A 24,382-nucleotide genomic window follows, 5' to 3' on the forward strand; every position below is an offset into this window, starting at 1 on the left:
AGGCTGGATGGCTGGGCAGAGTCCAATAGGATGAAGTTTCATAAATCCAAGTGCCCAGCCCTGCATTTTGGCCACAATAACCCCCTGCAATGCTCTGGGCTGGGATGGTGTGGCTGGACAGTGCCCAGGCAGAAAGGGACCTGGCGGTGCTGGTCAACAGCTGACTGACCGCGAGCCAGCAGAGTGCCCTGGTGGCCAAGAAGGCCAAGGGCTCCTGGCCTGGATCAGGAATGGTGTGGCCAGCAGGAGCAGGGAGGTCATTCTGCCCCTGCCCTGGGCACTGCTGGGGTCACACCTGGAGTGCTGTGTCCAGCTCTGGCCCCTCAGCTTGGGAAGGATGTTGAGACACTCGAGCACGTCCAGAGGAGGCAACGAGGCTGGAGAGGGACTGGGAACACAAACCCTGAGAGGAAGCACTGAGGGAGCTGGGGGTGCTCAGCCGGGAGAAAAGGAGACTCAGGGGTGCCCTCATCACTCTACAGCTCCTGAAAGGTGGCTGTGCTCAGCTGGGGCTGGGCTCTTTCTCCAGGTAGCACTGACAGAAGGAGAGGACACAGTCTTAAGCTGCACCAGGAGAAGTTTAGGTTGGATGTCTAGAAAAAATTCTTCACAGAAAGAGTGATTGGGTGCTAGAATAATCTGCCCGGGGTGGTGGAGTCACTGTCCCTGGATGTGTCTAAAAAAAGACTGGACATGGCTCTCAGTGCCATGGTTTAGTTGATGAGGAGGTGTTAAGTCACAGGTTGGACTTGATGATCATAAAGGTCTTTTCCAACCTAGTTCATCCTGTGATTCTGTGAAAAGTAGCGAAATAAAAGGGAATTTTTGGATGTGTGGAGAGATGTGGCAGCAGTTATGGGGCAGCAGTTGGACCAGGTTTGGGACTGGGTGTGCATGGACACCCACATTTAGGGGATAAGGTGTGTCCTCAGCAGATGCTTCTCACACCAGGGGTGTGTGGCAGCATGGCACCTGGGGTCCCTCAAAACCCAGAGCTCCTTGCTTGTCCCAGGAGGGCTGTGCTGCAGGGGCACCCCCACACGGGGCATGGCTTAGGGCTTTTCAGGGTGTTCAGACACTTGGGGGTATTTCTGGGCATTTTGTGAGTTACATCTGCTGTACCACTGCCATTGGTGCTAATGGAGCAGCTCAGCAGCCTCCTCTTAGGGACACAGCAAACCATGATCATGGGCATGATCTGCATGGTGTGAGATGGAGATGATGTGGCCACAGAGGCTGCAGGCTGGCACTGAGTTAAGTGTAAGGGATTTTAGGGTTTAGCTGCGCAGGACAGGTGGGTTAAAGCAAATTGCCCATGTGGAGCAGGTATCTCCATGCTGCAGTAAAAAACCCAAGTACAGCTATTTGGCAAGCCTGGGCTCCTGTGTCCAAGATGGCTTAGGTCACATCTGCTCCTCTGATACCAGTTTTTGCTTAAGCAATGAGAAAAAAACACAAATGGAAACTCAAGCCTGGTTCCTACCCTAGCTTTTGCCCTTGCTGGGGTTTCCAGGGCTTTTTGCTCAAATGGCTCCAGCTCACCAGGCACCTAAGGTAATATAATAATATATATATATTCTTTTATTTTGCTGGAGCTTGGTTTCATTTGGGCCTCCCACCATCTCATCAGAACCACTGAGGCAGCAGCTAGAATTTTCCTGTAAAAATGAATAAGTGGACAATTTCCTGCCACTATTGTGTGGAGCTGTGGGCAGGACCAGTGCAATGGTCAGGTTTTTTCTTTCTTCTTTTTCTTTCTTCTTTTTTTTCCTTCTTTTTTTTTTAACCCCCAGCTGCTCCATGGAAATGTTAGAAGGACTGGTGAGGGGATGTGCCTGCTGTGGGTGCAGGGCTGGGGGACCTCTGGCCCATTCCACAGGAGTTCATGAGCCTCCCAACCTGCCTGGCTTTTCCTTTGCTGCAGCACAGGTGATTCATGAGTGAAACTGCCCCGGGCCAAGTTTCTAATCTTTCCCAGGATTATCAAGGGAGATGTTGTAAGAGCCAAGCAGGAGATGACATCCTGTGCCAGCTGTTGCACAGCACCCTGTTCACCTGAGATTACTTTCTGGACAAGAAATAATTAAAAAATAATAAAATCTGATAACTTAAACAAAAAAAAAAAAACTTTTAAAATGTTAAAACAATGTGGAAATGTTTGCTTTGGCCCCATGACAGTGGTGTGATGGTCTTTGAGCCAATCTTTGTTCTGGGGGTTGAGACTCAGTTTGCAGAGGTGTGATGGGGCTGTCCCAGGAGCAGGACCCCTGTGGAAGGTGACATCAGCTCTGTGGTGGTGTCCCAGGGAGGGATTTCAGTAGGACAGGCTCGTGGAACCCCAGGAAGTGGGGCAGGCTGCTCTGCACCCATCCTACCCACCCTGCTCCCTGCTGCCAGCCTGAACTGCTGTAAGAATGGTTTACCCTAGTTTTCCTAAAGAGGACTTTCCCTTTAATTAGACAAACAACTTCAAGCCCTGTGTCTTAATTTGATTTAAATAAGCCTAGCACTTGCTAGTGAAGTTTTCTTTCCTCCCTTTTATTCCACCCTTTCTTAAATCCACTGTCATGCTCTTTGTGACCACAAATGATTAAAAGCTTTACTGGAATATTGTCCCCCCCCATCCCTTAAAATCCCATTGTGTTACTTAGGTCATCTTTTTGTTATGTTTTGAAGGTTTGTTTTTTTTTTTCTTGTTGAGTGATTCTTGCTTTTACTGATTAAACAATCAGCCAGGGGAAAGGGATTCTTTTTGCCCCAGTCTCCTGCAGGATAGGAAGGGGATGCAGGTACCCTGCCCCATTTCCCATTGATGTTATCCCTGTCTTTCCTATTGGTTCCCTCTCTGCAGCCAGACCCAGCTTGTGGCTTTGCTTTTTGCAGCCAAGAGAGGAGCATCTCTTCCCTGGAAGTGCTGATTCCTGTGGGAGGCCATGGCTGAGCAGGTTGGTGCAGCTCTCTGAGCGGATGCAACCAGCCCCACCAAGGCAGGGACTGCTTCTCCAAAAAATGCTGCTAGAAGGCAACAGAATGTTCATAGCAGCCACATTTAGTATTAAATGGGGCACTCAGAAACGTGGACAGGCATCAAAGTAAAGCTGTTTTCTGAGCAAGTTCTTGGGGGAGTGAAGAAGGGAGTGATGCTTCCTGGAGCAAGGCAGTGGCTGTCCCCAGCTCAGCTTGGTGCCCAGCACTGGCACCACCAGCACCTCCCTGTTTCCTGGCAGGTGTAACAAGGCACCTCTTATTAGCACAGCATCCACAAAAATAGGGAATTCCAAGCTGCCTAATCCTGCAGAGCTGTGCTCAGGAAGCTACCTGGGAGCTTGCCCATGAAATGGGCTCTTGTCTGTCTGTCTGTCCATCCTTGCATGCACAAACTGCAGGGCAGATTGCTGTGATGGTAAAGCTGGAGGTGCCTGACAGAGACCTGTCCCCAGCATGGGGACACCTGGGGTCTGTGCCCAGCTGCAGGACCGTATGTTCAGTTTCCTGCTTTATTTTCCAAGCTGATGCCTATTTAGGGCAGGTTCCTTCCCCCCAAGATTATCATGGAGGGGTTGTCCATCAGCTTTGTTAGAAAGTGTCAGATGGGTGGAGAAGGATTTTCCTGAGTGACTGTTAGTGTGGCTGAGGTTCCAGCTCTACCATCTGCAGGTGCCAGTGGAGCCCCAGCACTGCTTGGCTGCTTTCAAGAGCTGGCAACATGGGCAAAAACCTGGAGGGCTCATCCAGAACAATTCCTGAAATTCAGTCATTATTGTTTAATGGGATTTCTCTCCCCTCTTCATCAGTTTGTCCAGAGGAGCTGTGGCTGTCCTATTCAGGAAGTGTTCAAGGACAAGTTGGATGGGGCTTGGAGCAACCTGGGACAGTGGAAGGTGTCCCTGCCATGGCAGGGGGTAGGAATGAGATGGGCTTTAGGGTCCCTTCCAACCCAAACTGTTCTGGGATTGTTTCATAACGTGTGTGCTCAGGCACCTGCAGAGATGCCAGTGGTGAGGGAGAGCTTGTTATTTTGGGCCAAAACCCACCATTTCCCCAATTTCATGGGGCAGCACAGCTCTGCTTTGCATTCAATTTCTTTCTGCTTGGACACAGGTGCAAACAAGGGCAGGAAGGTGAATTTGGGGATTTGCTGTTGCCTTTAAGCCATGTTTCCAGTGAGGCTGGGCAGCTGTGGTTATCGACTGAGTGGTAAATTGAGTTATGTGCAGGCAGCTTCATCTATATTCCCCACCTTCTGCCCATCCAGCCTTGTTAGGGATTCTCTAGCCTCTTTCATCCATTTGTGAGCGCATGATTTATGATCTGGTTCAAGTGGTTTATGAGCTAACTTGCCACCCTTTATTTGCAGGATTAAGGCTGGGTGCTGCAACACTGCCCTGCAGATGGAGGGGTGGTAGCTGGGAGGGATGTGTTGGGTGCTGGGGGTGGTGCTGTCTCGAGTGTGGGTGTCCCAGCATGGGTGTTCAGAGGGTGAGACCTTGCCTCAGTGTTCCTGCAGCACTGGCATTACCAGGAGTTGAGATGAGACATGAACACTGAGGTGCAGGAAACTGATGCTATTGCTGCTGCTCTTGTGGCTGGGTCCCAGCATTTTCCCCATTTGGCTGTGAGGGATGGAGATTCTGGGCTGAGCCTCTTTTCAGATATGTGGTGCCTGCACACCACCTTGTCCTGTTCCCCCTGACACCAAGAACTGCAGAGGGGGGTGATTTCATTAGGGAATCCCTTGCCATGAGCTGCATCTCAGAGCACCCTGTGACTTTGCCCTGTTTCAGGGACACTTTGGGTGGCAGGCTCTCCTCTTGCCCAGGATTTAGAGCGGAAGGCACAAGGACACAGCACAGTGTCTTTGTGGGGACAGAGCCATCACCCCCTGCTCACAGCTGCCATCAGAGCTCGGGCACAGGAGTGTTCTGTGCCCACTTCAGCACCACATCCTCTGGCTTGCATGGTCACAGGCTGGAATCTGGGGTGTCCCATCATGCAGCTGCTCCAGTGGCCCCTGCACTGTGGTGGCATCTCCTCGAGGGTGAGCTCCAAGTGCAGAGATGATCTGGCCACTGCTGGTGCAAACAGCATTGACTCCAGGGTTTGATTACAGCTCAGCAGCTTCTGCAGTTATCTGCCTTTAGCAGAGGACTCATGGAGATTGTGGGGCTCAGGCTGCTGTGGCCTCTCTGCATGCCTCAGTTTCCCCTGTGTACCTGTGCCAGCATTGCTCCTGTAGCACATGATGGTAGTGGGGCTTCTGTGGTGATGCTCAGTGCCAGCTCTCTGTTAGTAACAGTGATGCATAGCTCTTTCTTTTTATTTTTTTTTCTATTTTCAGGTGAATATGGCCTTGGCAGGGAAGCCTTTAGATGTGACACTCACCACCTCCAGAGCTGACCAATGGAATATGGTTTTTCCCCAGAGAGACGAAATCATCACCAGCTTAGTGTCTGCCTTAGACTCCATGGTAAGAGGCCAGTGGCACCCCTGTCCCCATCCCCCTCCCTCCTTTGGCCTCCATTTAGCAAGGCTGTCAGGGTGCAGGGCTGGCACACGATGCCTGGTGAGCTCATTCCGCTCTCCTCTGCTGCTGGAAAGCCCAGGGAACTGCTGAGAAATAAAAACCCTTTCCTGCCCTGACAGCCATAAGGATCATAAAGTCAGCACAAGTTAATCTCAGATGTGTATTGTTTTCCCATTAATATTTATGTTGGTATCAACTGGCTGAAGGGTGGTTGGCTTTTTTTTTTCTTGCTGTTTTACCAGTGTTACCGTGAGCATTTACACAACAGCAGAACAATGGCTTTTTATCTCTGAGAACAAAGAAAATAACTTTCATATCTTTTGACGTAGAATTCCCGGTGGAAACCTTGCCTAAGTCAGCCGTGCTTACATAAACAAGATAACTGTCTGGATTAAGTCTCTTGGACCAGAGCTAATCTTATTTTTAACTGTGAATGTGATCAATAAGGGAAAGAGGATGTGTAGTAACAAATGTCTAATGCAATGAGATGTGCTAAGTAGCTCTCTCTTTTTAAAGTCAAGTCATATGTAATGCATTTATCTAGGATATGTTTTCCTCTCTATGCGGGTAGAGGTTTTTTCATTAATACCAATTTCCTTCTCTTTGACATCACCACCCCACTAAGGAGCAGGTTCCCTGGAGCCTACACACCCCAAGCAGCTTTGATGATTTATATACTTGCCATCCTGTACAACAAATTATGTTACCATAGTTTGGCTTCTTAACGAATATTCATTATTATGCAGTCCTTGTTAGGTGCTTACTCAGGGGCCAGGGAGCCAAGCTGCTCCTGAAATTCAGCCTTTATCCCAGCACTTCAGAGTGGCAGGCTGTGTGCTCACTGAAACCTATGTGCCTGGTAAATAAACCACAGGGCCATATGCATGTCACCAAGCAGGCTTAGGGTTTGGATTTGTTCTGCACCCAAATCTCACACACCTTATTTTTTGTGGGGTTTTTTTTGAGTGTTGGACTTTTTGAGCAAAGTACTTCTCTTTGCGACTGGGTTTTGAAAGGAGGCTTCTTAAAAATATCTGTTTTGTGGGATTTGATTCAATGCCTCCTTGAAGAAGGTGAGCAGGAGGTGAAATGGCCTAGTAGAGAAGCTGGTTTAAGCCCACACAAGTGAAGCTCATTGTAGGTGTGTGCAGGGAGCTGAAGGTACCTTAGAGGGGTTGGTCCATGTAAGCCCCCTGCTCTCCTGCTCCCTCCCTGGCTGCCAGCATCCTCCAGCTCCTCTGTGGGGTTGTTGATGTGTCTAACCAGGGCTGATGCTGGGAAAATCCCCCCTTTTTTACCCATTTAAATGACAACCTGGGGATAGCATCTTCCTAGCACCAGTGCTGTAGCTATAGGAATATGACTCAGGCTGCTGGTGCTAACTATTATAATATAAAAAATACTAATAAAAATGCATATACATGTGTATTATGTAGAGCAGGAAGGGCATGTTACATAAAATGGATTAATGGAAGAAGTTTTTTCCATCTCTTTGTTGTTTTGCATAACTGTACAAGAAGAATCGTTCCACTAATCTGGACTTTGACCATATTAGTGTTCTGCAGCTGAAATAAGATTCCCGTGTTCCTTATTCCATTAGAGCTGGTGGAAAAATGCAAATTGTTATCGGTTGTGGTGTGGGCTTTTTGTTAGATTTTTTTTTTTTTTAACAGGAATGTTTTCTTTTAAAGAAATGCAATAAAATGTTTATTTTTAGGCTAGGAAAAAGTGAAATAAAGTGATGGGTAAATAGCTCTTGTTTTCCAGCTGGGTATTTTTGTAGAGCTGTAAAGTCACCAAAATTTTTAGGCGGTGCCATAAACCCATGAAATTCTGACATAAACCAGAACACTGCTTTTGATGAAGAAGAATCTTTTGGTGGGAAGAAAAAAACCCCACTGAGATATGGCAGGGGGTGGGAAGAAGGGGTGGGAAGGAGGGCACTGCCCCAGCCTGTGCTGTGCTGACCTGGTGCCTCCAACAGTGCTCGGCGCTGTCCAAGCTGAACGCGGAGGTGGCCTGCATCGCCGTGCACGAGGAGAGCGCCTTCGTGCTGGGCACTGAGAAGGGAAGGGTCTTCCTCAGCACCCGCAAGGAGCTGCAGGCTGACTTCCAGAAGTTTTGCAGTGAGTATCCTGGCACCGTCTCCCAGGGCGAGGTTGGCACTCCAGCTGTGCCAGCTGTGAGCCCTGCTGCGCACGGAGGGGGCACCGCAGTGCTGTCTGTCAGTCCATGGGGATGAGGGGTGTTGGAAGGAGTTGGGAGGGAGCTGCAGCCACTGCATGCCCTGGGTTTTCTCTCCTGAAGCATCCCTGAGGTGGGTCAGGGCTGGATGGCTGCTCTGCTGCCCTGCTGCTGTTAGCCTCCGGCAGTGCTGCCAGAGCGCTGCAGTGTTTTTTGAGGACTTAGCAGAAATAGTTTTTCCTAGTGATCCTCCCAGGGGCAGAAGGGCTTTCTTGGTCCAGGGCTTTTTTCCTGGTTTTGGAAAAACAGGAATAGATCTTGTAGCTGGAAGTGTTGGTTATGGAGTTGCTTGTATTTTTGAGGGATGAACAGTGGGGACAGGATACCTTGAGCAGGAGCTCTGTTCCCCCAGTCTCAGATCAGATTCAACATGTATCTGAGGGATACCTGTGTGTTGCAGACCTTCTGTCCCAGCTCTGTACCTCTGCCAGTTTCCAAAACACAGTTTGAGAGCTGAAGGGAGGGTAGGAGCCATTCTGTGAATGAGGACCTCTTTTCTTGGACAGCATCATCCCCAGCATGCTAGCTACTGTTTTCCTCACTCAGTGTAGAAGCTGGAGTGGGATCTGGTTTTGGTGGTGCTGAGGACCAGACCCAGATCTGTTCTACGGTGGTATGCCAGTGGAGAGAAATACATGGTGTTGACAGAAACCACAGAGGTGCTTAATCCATTGGAGAGATTGTTCAGGAAGGGTTTGCTCTGGTGACACCAGTGCTGTGAAGCTGCCCAGGTCACTGGGTTGTTCACTGCATGGCTCTACAGGAGCAGCTCTCTGCCATGGCTCTGCCCAGCCCCTCGTCCTGCTGCCCTGGGCAGCTGCTGGCCAACTCTCACATGCTGGCTAGTTATCCTCCAGTGTATTCTGCAGGACTGGAGGCATTTGGGAGATGTTTCCTACATTCATGGGCAGCTCTGCCTTCCCTTCCCATCACCCTCAAGATGTGGATGGCAGTGGGCTGGCCAAACAGAGGGAGCTCCCTTGGTTTCCTCAGGCTGAGAGAGGTTGTTCAGTCTGGAGAAGGGTCCAGAGAATCCCAAGAGCCCCTTCCAGTAAGTAAAGGAGACTTATAAAAGAGAGGGAGAATGACTTCTTGCCCAGGAAGATAATGTTAGAACAAGGGAGAATGGTTTCAAACTAAAAGGGGAGAGATTTAGATTAGATGTTAGTAGGGAATTCTTCTTTTGAGTGTTAGGAGCTACTGGGAGAGGTTGTCCAGAGAAGCTGCAGCTGCTCCATCCCTGGAAGTGTTCAAGGCCAAGTTGAACAGGGCTTGGAGCAATGTGGTTTAGTGGAAACTGTCCCTGCCCATGGCAGGGAGTGGAATCAGATGTCTTTAAGGTCTCTTTTGACCCAAACTTGTTCTCTGATTCCATGATATATCCTGGTTGATGCCCTACTGCTGTGCTAGGGCAAAGCACCTGGCAGATCCTGATTAGCCTCTTTGGTTTCATTTATACTTTTGTCAAAAAGAAATAGTCATGTCTGGTTGAAAACAGAAATCTTGAGCATGGGGTTTGAGTAAAGGGGATGATGCTGCAGACAGGGTGAAATGTGATAACTCTGTCTTGAATTATACAGGCTCAGACTTCACTCCATAGAGCCCTTACAACTGGCACACAGTGGAAAGTATCCCTGGAAGTGCCTCTGATTTCTTGCTGCCCTCTTAGAAAGATGGGAATTAATCTAAAGCAGACATCACTGGGAGATGGCAGAAGCCTCTTATCTCTTTGGGACACAGACCTCACTTGAGCACCCTCCTTTATCTGAGCCTCTGGTCTTGCCTCTTAAAATGCAGGGGGGAATTGACAGTGATCAGAATTAATGTCAGTGGAGGAGGGAGAGGCAGTACTTGGAGGATGCAGATGCATTTCACAACCTTGGTAAAACACCCCCAAAAAAGTTTTCCAGGGTCTGTTTTGCCATGCTGTGGGAGGCATGTGGAGCTTTATAGGAGTGGCATGGTGGCTGTTTACTTTGCTGTGTCTCTTCTGTGTGTGTCCCATGTTGCTCTTGACCACTCCCTGTGATGTCCCAGCCATGGACTTTTTCCACAGAAGGATCTGTGAGCTCCTTGAGCACCCAGGCAGCATCCAGGCCCGACTACCAGTAGGAGTCTGTCGAGGATGATGAAGGAATTAGTCCTTTGTCACCGAAAATCCCTTGCAAATTACTGTGGATAGAACAGCCATAATGCATTTGTAGTGTTTAATTTTCTGTGCATTTAGAGATGCAAAGAAGTCAATGCTGAAGATATGCTTTATTTGAGGTTTAATGGGGGAAATTAGCAGGAAAGAGCTGGTATTACTGAGCTACGTGATGCTGAAGGGTGAAAAAGCCTCCAAGAAAGGCGGATTTTCTTTTCCTGAGAGATTGAAAGCTAAGCAGATTGAAACCAGAGACTAGAAATGGACTGCCCAATTAGTCATAACTGTTTCAGTCTGGCAGAGTGGGAAAAGCCAGGGAAAAGGGGGCAGGCACCGGCTGAGTGCTGGCACCGCTCCCTACTGCCAGCACCTTTCCCTGCATGTTGGGGCTGCTGGGGTCATCCAGGCTGGGGCCTGAGGTGGGTGGGAGAGCTGGGACACTTTTCTTCTCACTGCAGTGACTCCTGTTTTCTCCTCTCCCCCGTAGGAATCCAGCAGAGGAAGGAGCAGGACGCAGAGGTGCAGAAGAAGGCAAAGGAGTGCGGGCAAAGGGTGCTCAGGGTCTCCCCGGACCAGGGATCAGATGTGTACCTCCTCAGGAAGATGGTAGAGGAAGTGTTTGATGTGCTTTATAGTAAGAACCTTCATGCTTCCCTTGGGGGATATGGAATGTCCCTGGGGCTCACTGAGCTGCCCAGCACTGCCACCAGCTGTGGCTTTCAGGCCAGCCTGGCTCCTCGGCATGGGAGCAGGTGCCTGGTGAAATGGTGAAATGTGCTCCTGTACAGAGTTAGCCCTGCATTGAGATGGGATTTGGCCACTGCTTCTTAGTTTTCCCGTGCCCCAAACTGAGCCAAAAAAATCCCTGTGCCGAATGAAGCATCCTTTGTGTCCCCTGAGCAGGGGAAGCCTCTGATGTGATTTCCAAGCACACCTTTATCGCTACCACTTCATCAACAGCACCTCTTTCATAGCACTGTCTTGTAGCTCTGCAGGTTCACTCTCTCTTTTCCCTGGCAAGTCTATTTAAAAAGAAAACAGATGATTTTCTAGCATGTGGCCCTGCAGCCCCAACTTCCAGAGACGAGGTGGTGCCGCTCCAGCACATGCATCATCCCCGGCAATAAAGCTTCTGCAATTAAATATAGATGACCATATGGCTGTTGGTATGGAACCCAGTGGGTTGCAGAGATCCTTCCAGGCCCAGTCTGCAGTGGCTTGAGCAGCAGCAGCAGCACCTTCTTCTTGCTGACAAGGATCCACTGGAACCCCTGTGGAGCAGCTGGCAGTAGTGGCCATGCTGCTGGCTCATCTCCTGGCAGCACCTCTCCAGCTGTGCTAGTCAGGGTAGGAAAAGCAAACCTGGCTTGGGAAAACAGAGCCCCAGCTATTCCCCCATGCTGCTGAGAGGGCTGTGTTAGCTCTGCATGATGCTTTTGGGGAGTTCAGGCCCTGTGGCTGGACCAGCTGCAGAACTGGCTGTTGGGCTTTTCTGGCTGCAGCTCCCCATCACCATCTGAGATTCAGGGCTTGGTAGAGCCCTGCTGGGGCTGTGCAGGGCTCCCTGAGTGCAAAGTGCCCCTGTTTGTGGCTCTGATCTGGGGATGGCATTCCCACACAACAGAAGGGGATAGTGGGACCTGCCACCAACCACTCTGGGCTCACATGCAGGAGCTGCTGCTGCTGGCTGCTGCTAGCATCTTCCACAAGCTTCACAGCCAGGAAAAGGGAGCTGGCATCCCTTCTCTCCTGGGACAGACAGTCACTGAAATTTTCTGAAGCCGTTTAAAGGACTTAGAGGCAATATTCCCATTAATGGGAGCAATCAGATCCTATTGCTGCCTTCCAAAGGCTGGGCCCAAGGATGAAGGGATGATGCAGAGGAACCAAGGGATGGACAGGGTGTTTTTTGCTGCTCCAAGCTGCAGGTCTCATTGCCCTGCTGCAGGTACAGTGCCAAGCTTTGCTGTCCTCTTGGGAATATGTGACTTATTAAAATCTGACATACAATAACTATATCATTGCCTTAGAAAAGCTTGATCAGGGTGCATCTGCATGGGCTTTATGAACAAGGCAGCCCATCCACTGGATGATTAGTAAGGCTTTTTACTAAAGGTGGTGCATGGGGACACATTGGCCATGTCCTCAACCCAGCATGGCCAGCATTGCCATGGCAGAAGAAGGTTGGGCATCCCTGGGACAGCAGTTTTGGCTTTGGGGCTGGGTGTAATTCTGCCTTTGCTGCTGCTTCAGTAATGTCAGCTGTTTCCATCCTTAAGTCTCTCTGTGGTGAAACCTGACAAAGCTGCTGCTCCCTTCCCCTTCATTCCCACTGGGAAGGGCCTCTCCTGGCCTTGAGTGGGGAAAAATACACAGGAGACAGCAGATGCCCCAGGGTGATTCTGTTTGTAACACTGAGAGGACTGTGAGAGTTTAACAATTACAATTCTTAGGCTTTTTGTTGTTGTTTTTTTTTTTTATCCTTTCATCATTAAGGATTGGAAACAAAAAAATCTTTTAAAATGCTCAGTCAAAAAGATTCCCTCCAGAGCCTGGTAATCTCTGCACCAACAGGATGACTGATTACCAGTGGCTTCTATTAAACAGGCATTAATGATGATTATTGTCTCTTTAGCCAAACCATGAGTCTTTGTGCAGCAGTGCAAGGTTTGTGAAGGTCACCTTGACAATAACACAGTCCCCATAAAAATATGTTTGGGGATTTCTTGAGCATTGGGTTGATAAGGAGCCACTGTGGACATTGGGAGCTTCTCTCAGTCATGAAGAGAGGTGATGAAGGGAGGTGCAGAGCTGCTAGAGCCAGCACATTGGGGCAGGGAAACTGTCAGCTTGCAGGAAGTAAACACATCATGTCATGGTTCTAAGGCTTATTTTAAAACTTTGGTTATTTGATTAATTAAAATATTATCAATCCTCCCTATAAGAAGCCTTTTTGGCAAGTGCAAGTTGCACATTGTTAGTTATAATGCATTCCTTCAAAGGACATGGTGAAGAAATCACTTTTAGTAAGGACTTGCTGGCAGTGTCACAAGATTTGCAGTATTTTTGTAAGATCTTTTGGTTTTGGGTTTTTTTTAAGAAGAGGGAAAAAAGAAAAGATTGAAAAGAAAATCCACAGTAAAAAATCCCTCAACAACTTAATGGTCCTATACCCTTCTCTCTCTGCCCCTCGGCCTGGAGATGAAGGTGCAGGTACTGTATCATGCCACCAGATGTTCTGCATCTGGACACTGCTTTGCCAGACAGGTTGCATTCCTGCATGGCTGTTCCTTGTGCTTTCATGCTTTCAGCACCATGTTTATTGATCACAGTGGCTTGGGTTGTTTTCCAGAGTAATTTTTCCCCAGAGAGTGGCATGAGGGTTTTGGCCATCCCTTGAAATCCTTCAGAGCAGGCTGTTTTTCTGATGTTTTGCCTGTAAAGTATAGCAGGGCAGCCCTGGTCTGGGCACACAGGCTCTTTATCTGCTTTAGAAAATCCCTATACAATGGCAATGCTCACTGCTTTTCTGCTGCTACAAAGGAAGGGAAAGCAATTTGTACCTGACTCCTTAGGGAGATTTTGGTGGCAGAGGTAAAATGGAGCCAGAGGCACATGGTGGGACTGTGTTGCCAGTGTTGAGGGGAGCAGGTGAGAGTTCTGGGCAGCTGGAGGTGACTGTGCAGTCAAATGTATCAATGTTCAAGCTGTCTGTGAATAGTGGGATGGAGGGAGATTGTTGGTTTTGGTTTTTTTCCTTGTCTGTCAAAGTGAATCAAAGCTGCTTGACAGCAACAGCAATCAAACTGTTTTCCGTTCTTCCAGGAGGTAAAATAAGAAAACTGACTAGAAATGAGGTTCCCAGAATATCTCAGTAAGCATGAGATAAAAATCATTGTGAGCTCCTCTGCCTTCTTTGTCAGCCCTTGGCTCCCTCCCACCTTGCTGATGGCCATGTACCTCACTGGCATATGGCTGGGCGTTCCCAGGGGTGGGCTTGTGCCAAGTGACCCCAACTGAGGATTCTGCTGTGAAACCTGAATGATGAGACATCTGTTTATTGGCTTTTATGAGCTTTTTATTAATTAGTGCTTTCAGAAAGGAATTGGAGTGCCTTGCATGCTAAGTGCGAAGGTAGGAATGGGTTTTTTCTCTGAGTGATCCTGTTGGTATTTCTTGCTCTCTTGCATTTAGTCCCCCAGCCCAGCTCAGCCATGGTGAGGGGCACAGGGTGTTTGTCAGTGTGTAACTCTGTCCCCTCCCCAGGTGAAGCCACGGGGAAGAGCAGCGTGGTCCCTTTGCCCTACGAGAGGTTCCTGAAAGAGCCAGGCTCGCTGGCAGTGACTGGCTTGCCTGAGGGAATCAGCTTTAAGAAACCCCTGGAGTATGATGTGAAATCCCTGATGGCCATCCTAGAGCACAGCCACAGCATCCGCTTCAGGCTAAAAAGGTAATTGTAATTTTGGGGACCTCCAAGGAGCAAGAGAGCAGCAAACCCTTGGGATAGTGGCACAGGCAGGAGGGTCCCACCCATGTCCCAGCTTCTCCTTGAGACCCACAGACCTGGGTCCAGCCATGCCAAATCCAGCCTTGCACAGAGATTTGTTCGTGCTGGGGGGCTTGAGTCTGTTTCAGGCTCATTTCTATAAAAAGTGTGTGTAAACATGCACATTAACTGCATCTTTTTATGTGTCTCTGCCAAAATTTCCACTGCGGTAAGCTAAGTGCTTCTCTGTCTCCAGAGGGATTTCCAGAGTAAATGCTGCAAGTGTCTTCCCAGGCTGAAATGGGTTTTTTAATGCCAGGCAAGGAGGGAAGTGGGGGACTGCAGCAGAGCAAACTCCCCCTTTTGGCCACATTTATGCAAGGGGTTCAGTAGTTTTAGGTGCATTTTCCCTGCATTTGCCTGGCTGGCAGCACCTCAGATCCATTCAGAAAAATGCTGAGCATGACCAAATACCTCCTCTAAAGGGCTTGATGCTTCTGGAAAATCAGGCTGAGACAGCTAAAAGTAGGACACGCAGAATTTGTGCTGTCTGTGAGCTTGTGGCTCCCTGTCTCATGTGGAGCACGTTGGTTTCTTCAGTCTGAAACTCATTTGCAGGCTGACTGAGCTCCCCCTTGAATGTGCCACGGGTGCTGGGGGCTGCCGTAGGCAATGGAGCCAAGTGATTGTGATCATTAAAGGTTTTACCCCTTAATGCACCAGGCATGGACCTGTGCAGCTTGGTCCTAGCTAAAAAAAATGCTTTGAACTAACCAGCTTTGACTAACCAGCTCCACTTACAGAAGACAAGAACCATTTAGGTGCCTGAAGATGCTCAGGAGTTTGATTGATGGATGTAACTTGTGAATCACAGAACAGAACTATAGAATGGTTTGGGTTGGAAGGGACCTTAAAGACCGTCTCGTTCCACACCCCTGCTGTGGGCAGGGATGCCTTCCACAATCCCAGGCTGCTCCAAACCCCATCCAGCCTGGCCTTGAACACTTCCAGGGATGGGGCAGCCCCAGTTTCCCTGGGCAACCTGTGGCAGGGCCTCACCATCCACACAGGGAAGAATTTCTTCCTAATATCCAATCCAAACCAACCCTCTTTCACTTTGACACCATTCCCCATTGTCCTGTAACTCCCTGCCTTTGTCAAAAGTCCCTTTCCAGCTCTCCAGTACCTTTGGGTAATGGAAGGCCAGACTATGTTCTCCCCAGAGCCTTCTCTCCTCCAGACTGGACAATCTCAACTCCCTCAGCCTTTCCAAACAGGAGAGGTGCTCTAACCCTGTAATGGTCTTCATGATGCTCCTCAACAAGAAGCCTGGCAGCTGGTGGTGCAGCATGTCCCACCCTCCCAGGCACAGCTCTCCTTCCCCATCCACAACCTTGCTTGTTGCACCTTAGCGCTGCCATGGCCTCAAAGGAACCTGTTTTTCCCTCCTCTTCTCCCTTCCTTCCCCTCAGGCCAGCAGATGAGCCCAGCCGAGAGCCCAACCCCAACATCGAGTTAACTTGTTCCTCCCTCGCCTCCAAGGGCAGCCGAGACTCTGGTGCCAACGGCCCCGTGGCCAAACCCGCCTCGCAGGACGCCCCCTCCGCCATTGCTATCACCAACTTCCTCTACGGCGTCTCGCTGCCCGGCCCTGTCGCCATCGACCTCAAGCAGGAGGCGTCCTCGGGCCTGCCCGGGCCCACGGCGGCGGCGGCGGGCGAGGCGCTGCTGGCCCGGCCGGCGGCGGAGCTGAAGGTGCCTTCCTCACAGGAGTACAGCGACTGCTGTGGTAATAGCCTGGAGTTTGCTCTCCCCTCAGGGCCTGGCCCTGCTAGGGGGCAGGCCGGGGGTGTCGGTGTTCCTGGGGTGACAACCAGCCTGGAGCTTGGCCTGTGTGGGAGTGAGCAGAGCCCTGCCCTGCCACGCTGCCCCAGCCCTTCCCTGGCTGCCTGCAAGTGGCAGGCACACCTCTGGTTTTGCCCCAAGTGCAGGGCACGCCTCTGGTTTTGCCCCAAGTGCAGGGCACGCCTCTGGTTTTGCCCCAAGTGCAGGGCACACCTCTGGTTTTGCCCCAAGTGCAGGGCACACCTCTGGTTTTGCCCCAAGTGGCAGGCACACCTCTGGTTTTGCCCCAAGTGCAGGGTACACCTCTGGTTTTGCCCCAAGTGGCAGGCACACCTCTGGTTTTGCCCCAAGTGGCAGGCACACCTCTGGTTTTGACCCAGGTGGCAGGTTTCACTTCTGGTTTTGCCCCAAGTGGCAGGCATACCTCTGGTTTTGCACCAAGTGCAGGGCACAGCTCTGGTTTTGCCCCAAGTGCAGGGCACACCTCTGGTTTTGTCCCAGGTGGCAGGCACACCTCTGGTTTTGCCCCAAGTGCAAGGCACACCTCTGGTTTTGCCCCAAGTGGCAGGCACACCTGGTTTTGCCCCAAGTGGCAGGGCACACTTCTGGTTTTGCCCCAAGTGGCAGGCACACCTCTGGTTTTGCCCCAAAATGACACGGGCTGCAGCACCAGGCCAGAAAGGCTTTCCCCCAAAAGGGAGTGGGGATGGCAGGGGTTAGTCTGGCCAGCACCACAGCAGGTGTCACAGGCCAGGAGAGAGACAGAAGGGGAGGCAGGGGGGCAGCACTCAGGGTCTTGTTGTGGTATCTGGAGCATGGATCAGGCTCTCATCAGCCCTTTCTCCTTGCCTCAGGTGTCACAGGCCAGGGTGCATGGAGGAGAGGCAGAAGGGGAGGCAGGGGGGGCAGCACTCAGGGTCTTGTTGTGATGTCTGGAGCATGGATCAGGCTCTCATCAGCCCTTTCTCCTTGTCTCCCCTCTTGTCCAGGACAGAAATCATCAGTCTCCGGAGGTCCCCTGATCCAGAATGTGCACTCATCCAAGCGCATCCTCTTCTCCATCGTCCATGACAAGACAGGTCTGTGTCCTGCTCTAGCACTAAGGGAGCCTTACTGCCTTCAAGGTTTCCCCTCACCACATCTCTCCCCAGCAGTCTCCCAGCCCTCTCCATGCTCTGCAAGGACCTGGCAGTGCTGGAGGGGATGCATCTCACACTGGAGCCAAGACATTCCTCTCTGCTCCAGTTCGTCCCTGCCATTCCAAGATGCTGCTAGTGGTCCTTGGGCACTGCTGGCTGGCTGAGAATTCCCATCTCTGCTTCCTGCACAGGGACCCAAAGCATGGCTTTGGGAGAGGCTGTTTGCCCCAGCTGCAAACAGCACATACCTGCTGAAAACTTGGCATTATTTCCAAATTCCTGAAATCCCACTAGTCCCAGTGGGATTCTGCAGCAGTGCCTTGGGGGATCAGCCGTGGGGAAGGGACTGCCATTTCCCCACCTCCACTGCACCCTAGGGAAATGCAGCCTAAAAACCCATGCCTGCCTTGAAGAGGAGAAAAAAATATGGGTGGGAAGGTTGGGAAAGAGAAGATGGAAAAGATCCTCTTGTGAAAGGGCTGTACCTTTCAGGGGTTCATTCCAGGTGGACTTGGCTCTGTCCAAGAGGGTCTTTCATTCCAGGGCTGAGAAATTTTATGGGGTCATTTCTTAGGAATCTGATCTGCACATGCCAAGGAGAGTGCTTAAGTCAGGGGTTGGAGAAACCCAGACCTTATCTGCCAGCCTGGCAAAATTCACTCAGGAGCAGAGAAATAATTTTTAAAGTCTTGTTCCTGCTTCGCAGCACTTTGCAGGAGAAAAGTGCATCTGCTGTGTATGAACCATATGGAAGTTTCTTATTTCTTGTATTTTGTTTTGATAGATAAGTGGGACAGTTTTATAAAAGAAACTGAAGACATCAACACCCTTAGGGAGTGCGTGCAAATTCTTTTTAACAGCAGATATGGTGAGTAGGAGTTAATATCCCATTATGCATCTGCAGTGCTTGTGGATTGCATATCATTATATAGCAATCATTTTTGTTCCCTAACACAGCAGCAGAAGCCATATGCTAGAGCTCCCTGCTCTTCCTAACACATTTAGCTCAGCAGCTCCCAGTCTCCTGAAGGTTATGTCAATATTTCTGTTTGGAGCCCCACACCATAGTCAAGGAATTTATAACTGGGCTGTAAAACAGCCCTGTCTGGGAATGTGGCATGCTGGATCATAGCACTTGGGCACCAGCAGTGGTGGCATGTGGCCCTTTTACATACATGTGGCAGGTAAAAAGAAGGTGGTTGTTGTTGCAGCTGCTTTTTTCTCCATCTGCATGGCTTGCCTATGCTGTTGGTGCTCCCTTTGCCATGGGCAGTGCTTTTGGTGTAGCTCCTGGGCATTTGGGCAGGTGGAAGCTTGGGAAATCCCTGGGGGCTGGTGGGTGCTTCAGCTGTGCCATCCCTGTCAGGCTGTGTAATTTGTGAGTTATAGATGGGCTGTAGATGTGTGCTGTGTCACCTGTGAGTTGTATATGGGCTTGAGAGAAGCCTTTAACTTGGGATTTATAGATGTGGTGCTGAAGTGTGTCCAAAAGGTAACAGAGCTTAGGAAGAATCTGGTGCACGAGCCTGATGAGGAGGAGCTGTGGGAGCTGTGGGGGCTCAGCCTGGAGAAAAGGAGGCTCAGGGGGAACCTTCCCACTCCCTACAATTAGCTGAAGGAGGTTGTAGCCAGGTGGGACTCAGTTTCTTCTCCCAGGTGACAAGTGATAGAACTAGAGGAAATTGCTTCAGGCTGCTCCAGGGTTTTGATTGGACACTGGGGAAAATTTTTTCAGTGAAAGGATGGTCATGCAGTGGCACAGGCTGCCCAGGGTAGTGATGGAGTCACCATCCCTTGAAATGTTCAAAAAAGCATATGGACCTTGCACTTGAGGACATGGTTTAGTGAACATGGTGCTGCTGGGTTAACAGCTGGAATCAATCCTAGAGGGTTTTTCCAACATTAACAATTTAATGATTCCACATGCTGTGCAGCTTGTGAATCACAGAACTCACAAACCTGCTGGGGTGGGTCACACGGAGTTTGGGAATGATATTTGGGCCAGCTCATTCCTGGCTTGAGCATCACTGGGCATGTCTGGGAGTTTTGGAAGACACTTAGCTGTGTTTACTGCTGCTTTCCTTTTTGTCCCATTTCCCATGGGAGAGCTGCTCCTGGGGCTCACTTTCTGGGACAAGCAGAGAAGAGGGCAGAAGGCATTTGCTCTGCTTCAGTTCAAGCCCTCACACCTTTGTTTTATCATCTGTAAAGGAAAAAGCACTTGTGTAAATGAAAGCCATGTGTTCATCTTGCAGCTGAAGCCTTGGGGTTAGACCACATGGTCCCTGTGCCATACAGGAAGATTGCCTGTGACCCTGAGGCAGTGGAGATCATTGGCATCCCAGACAAAATCCCTTTCAAAAGACCTTGCACCTATGGGGTCCCCAAGCTCAAACGGATCCTGGAGGAGAGGCACAACATCCATTTTGTCATCAAAAGGTGGGTGGCAAGGACAGCAAAAGCAAGTGTATGGCTCAAAGGTGTCAGGGATTTGAGCTGTGCTCCCTCCATGCTCAAAGGGTTTGTTTTGACACCAAAAAGGTTTAGATTGGACCCTCTTTTCACCTTCTTTCATAAGACAGCTCTTTCTCCCTGCAAACCCCTGTTTTTCATCTCTCTCTCCCTTTCTGCAAGGATGCGGCAGAGCTGTACCATGATGACCCCCAAGCTCTTCCACCCTGTTTTAAGTGACCATGGGCACCAAACTTTGCCAATGCCACCCCAAACATTTGAAGGTGGTTACAGCACCTTCAGTGACATTTGGTGGATGGGAGCGATGCCCCTGGGTGGAGGGAGGAGCATCCATATTGTCACAGGGATTCCCATCCACCTTGTTTTTCACTGATCACTTGTGCACATCCTCTGTATCTGGTGATGAGAATCTGTCACCTACAGGCCAGGCACTGTGGCCAGGTGTCTGCCTTTCCACTGGGAAGGAGGAGTGGATGTATTCCTAGTAATCACTGTGCTGTGCAGGAAAATCTGCTCTATAATCCATTGATTTATCCAGTCCCTGCCTCTGCAGCACTTGTGTCATTCCATTCCTAGAGGTGTGAAACGCAGAAAAATCCTGGACAAGGCTCCCAAAGGGGCTAAAATTACCAACACTGATGGAATTGAGGCATCCTGAAAGGGATTGTCTTTCCTGATGTCAGTGGGTAGAGAAGCCACTTTGTCCTGCTTTGTCCAGGCTGCACCAGGCTGGATCAGGCTGTGGGATGTGGCCTGGGCATAGTTTGCCCCTGTGAGCCAAGTTGTGGGTAGCACCAAAATACAATATTCAGGAGACATAGTCAATGGTCTGCATTGGAAATCAAAGATCCAGTAACAGCTACTTTGGTCCCACTGTTCCTTTTGTAAAACCAGCCTGATTTAATTGCAGCTTTATTTAATAAGTTAAATTAAGACTTACAAACAGATTTAGAGGTGCATATGCCATAAGGTTGCTTGGCTGCACAACAGGCTAAAATGCCTTTTTTTAGCTGAAAAATTCATTCAGTATTTTTAGAGAATGAAAAAAATTACTAGTTTGACTTGGTTTAATGCTATTCATTAATTAAACCTCCAACTCAGTCATTAGCAGCATCTATTTCTAATTCTTTTTTTTTTCCTTTTCTCCTAGGATGTTTGACGAAAGAATTTTTACAGGTATGTTCTCCAAATCCTTTGCTTTATTGCCCACAAAATTGAAAGGTTATCCAGAGAAGCAGAGTTGAAATAATGTCACTGTTAGCAGAGGAAGTGCAGGACACATGCAGTTATGCTCAGTAAGGAGAAGCCTTGTCTGTGCCCTACAGCAGGACATGCTGAGATTGCCTTTGCCTGGTATCAGTGCAAGCTCTGTACTCCCCTTAAAAATTGAGTTTTGAAGGTTTGAGTGAGAATTCCTGGTGTGTGAGGCTGGGCTGGCTCCTGAATCAGGCTGAGCCACAGTAGAGGCAATATCTGTAATTTCAAGAGGAAGAAAATTACTGCTGTGTTCCTCACTGGTAAATTATTCTTTCTTTGACTTTCTTTGCTCTGTGTTTTTACTTCTTTTTTCTCTGAGCTGGAGAAGCCAGACAAATTCTTTACTGTGAGAGTGGCAAGGCCCTGGCACAGGTTTCCCAGAAATGCTGCAGCTGCCCCATCCCTGGGAGTGTTCAAGGCCAGGTTGGATGGGGCTTGGAGCAATCTGGAGTTGTGGAAGGTGTCTCTGCCCATGGCAGGGGGTGGAACAAGATGGTCTTTAAGGTCTCTTTCAACCCAAACCAATCTGTGATTCCATGATAAATGGTTCTTGGCAGATACAAGGAGACAGGTACCCATGCTGTCAGACTCAACCCACTCTCCAGCAATGCCCTCATACACACCTGGAATATGGAATTGCATCCAGATTTCTCACACCTGGGTCCTGGATTGCCTGGGCTTGGCTCACGAGTGAAGACATGTTTTGGGGTGGTGTTTTGTTCCCCCCCCCCCCCCACCCCCCGAGCTGCCAACTGCACATGCTGGTAGCTCTCCAGACACCTTCTTCCCAGATATCTCTGCCAGGCAGATTATCACTCTTGCCCCATGACAGCCCCAGCCCTAAGAGTGCTTCCTGAGCCTGGTGAGGTTGGGGCCACCCAAAACAGGCTGAAATCCCACCTACATGGGGGATTTCTTTGTCTAAAGCTGGTAATGGCTTTTTTTTCTCAAGAAAAGGATTTTTTTAAGCTCTACCCCATTCCCAAGGGATGGAGCACTGAGCTGTGTTTTGGGATGCTTGGATTTTCCTTGCATAATGCCTGCATGGTATCTGGGGGAGGCATCATGTACATCTGCACATCAGCTCCAGACCTGTGCTGTGGGCCTGTGGATTACATGGTAGGCAGGTGCAAGTGGATATTTGGAGATGAGGAAGCAATCCCAGCAGAACTGAGGTGGGTGACAGGCCCCACTCTGTCAGTTCCCTGCAGGGCTACTAGAAGCAAAACCCATTAAACCTGGCTCTCTGTGGTTTGTGTCAGCACATCAGCTTGAGCAAAAAAACCCTCATCTGCTGAGTCAGGAGGTGCCATTTCTGCAAAGACATTATTTTCTGAGTGGAGCTGTATTTTAAGTTGCCATTTGTGAAGTATCCCAAAGCTTCCCCATAAAGTTTTGCTCACCCTTTAATTAAAATACCCACCACTGCTCGGAAACCTATTTTTGTTACTCCCCTGGGTAGCAGCTTCAGGCAGACTGTGCTGGTGCAAGAACAAGATTTGGTTCATAGAAAGCACAAATTAAAAGGAGCCTTTTGGACTGTCAGTAGATAAATAGTGTTTTTAAGGTTCTGTGTTTCTGCTGATCCTATTGCCAGAGCCCTGCCCTTTCTCACAGGCTGGAACAAAAAGGAAAGTGGCATCAGGTTCTCATAGATGGAATATGTTTTAGAAGGATGAGGATACTGTAATGGTGCTTTGAGACCAGCAAAGGGCCTTTGACAACAGCTGTCTAACAAGGCACCTTGTGGTTTCTGCAGCTTCACAATGTAGTCTCACTCCCTCCTTGCCCCAGCCCTCATTCTTCAGCTCTTTGCTCGCTTCCCTGCCTGATTTTATTTTCTACTCTGCCTTCAGATTACTCTTTCCATCTCCAAGGTCATTGATGAGGCTTCATTTCAGCTCTTTTCAGACTGCTGGGGAATAGGGAAGGGAGAGAGGAAGTTTTTCATGGTGGCAGATTGCTTCTGTCCCTCTCTGTGTCACTGTGACAGAGATTTCTCCTGCTGCTTGGTGGGCTTGGAGCTGTGAGACAGGGCTGCCTCTGTCTCTGCTACTCTGTTTTGCCCAGTTGGCATCCAATGCAGCACATCCCCTCCCTTGGGACAGGGCTCTCCCCACTTTGGGGCTTTCTTCCAGAGCAGTAGGATATTTCTGGGTTTTCTGACCTTAGTCCCTACCTGCTGGAACCCTTGTCCTCTCAACCAGCCCTTTCTGGAGATGCTCTTTCCTGGCAGGGCTTCCCAGCACACACATAGTTATGGAGAGGTTTAAGCAAATGTCCTGCTATTATTTTAACCTGTGAACCCAGTGGAATCACACCCTTGTCTTTGCAAGCAGGTGACACTTGTAAACCTGCTCCCCTCAGCTCTGGGACTAGGAGGGGAACAAGCTGCAACATTGGCACCTCCAGTTGTTAATCCTGGTTTTGCTTTTCTCCCAAAACCCACCATGCACACCTGGCAACAGGAAGCAAATTTACCAAAGATCCAACCAAGCTGGAGCCCTCCAGCCCTCCCCGGGAGATCTCCCCCGAGCCTCACCGTGGGGCCACGCTGGAACTGGGGGGATCCTCTCAGGCCAACAGCAGGTAAGTGGGACTTCTGTCCCCTGTAAAGTGGCATCCCTCAGAGAGTTATTAATGTGCACAGCAGGTTACTGATGTGTTCATCAGCAATGTCCAGTGGGTGCAGGAGGGTGCCATGAGTATAATTCAGTAAGCTGGAGCATCAGGGAGATGTTTTAAGTCCATAATGGAGAGGTGAGTGGCTAACCTGGTGCTGCTTTCCTACCCCTCTAAAATCCCACTGCAATGGTACAGCTAGTCAGCACAGGAGGAGGCCAAGAAGCCCCATCTTTTTGCAAGCCAAAAGTTTGGAATCATTAATTTTGAGCAAAACTGATAAAATGAGGGCCATGCCTGGGATTATCCTGTCTCTGGTGTTAATGCATGACCTAAAGGATTTACCCTCAGCCCACACTGTAACAACATCCTGCTAATTAAGTGTTGCTTGTTTAGAAAGCTCACAAGGAGCCTAACATTTAATCAAGGTGGGGTTATACAGTCCAGCAGGACAGGAGATGTTTTATGAGAGTTCTTCTTTCTGTTACAACTGTGCCATGAACTAGACAGGTCCAAAACATGCTGGCAGCACCTGTGGGGCATACACCACATAGCATAGAGCTTTCCAACCCAGACTGGGAGATCCAGGAGGTGTTTGTATCTTTATAGCCCAGTTTCCTTCATTCTTAATTCAGTGGAAGCAAGGT

The 24,382-nt window shown here is 49.5% G+C and overlaps 1 protein-coding gene across 2 annotated transcripts in view; it reads left to right on the forward strand.

The window, feature by feature from the left end:
* Positions 1 to 24,382, forward strand: part of GTF2IRD1 (GTF2I repeat domain containing 1) — a 67,771-nt gene that overhangs the window by 15,591 nt on the left and 27,798 nt on the right. For both annotated transcript variants that reach the window (XM_084218973.1, XM_084218974.1), the window contains exons 2-11: positions 5,339 to 5,467; positions 7,509 to 7,650; positions 10,402 to 10,548; positions 14,181 to 14,364; positions 15,873 to 16,189; positions 17,235 to 17,324; positions 18,169 to 18,252; positions 19,640 to 19,823; positions 21,007 to 21,032; positions 23,582 to 23,702. In XM_084218973.1, coding sequence (XP_084075099.1) covers positions 5,345 to 5,467; positions 7,509 to 7,650; positions 10,402 to 10,548; positions 14,181 to 14,364; positions 15,873 to 16,189; positions 17,235 to 17,324; positions 18,169 to 18,252; positions 19,640 to 19,823; positions 21,007 to 21,032; positions 23,582 to 23,702 — 1,418 coding nt within the window. In that variant the 5' untranslated portion in view covers positions 5,339 to 5,344. The remainder of the gene's footprint in view (positions 1 to 5,338; positions 5,468 to 7,508; positions 7,651 to 10,401; positions 10,549 to 14,180; positions 14,365 to 15,872; positions 16,190 to 17,234; positions 17,325 to 18,168; positions 18,253 to 19,639; positions 19,824 to 21,006; positions 21,033 to 23,581; positions 23,703 to 24,382) is intronic.

The sequence above is a fragment of the Fringilla coelebs genome (genome assembly GCF_963513975.1).
Source record: "Fringilla coelebs genome assembly, chromosome: 20".
NCBI classification, from domain to species: Eukaryota; Metazoa; Chordata; class Aves; order Passeriformes; family Fringillidae; genus Fringilla; species Fringilla coelebs.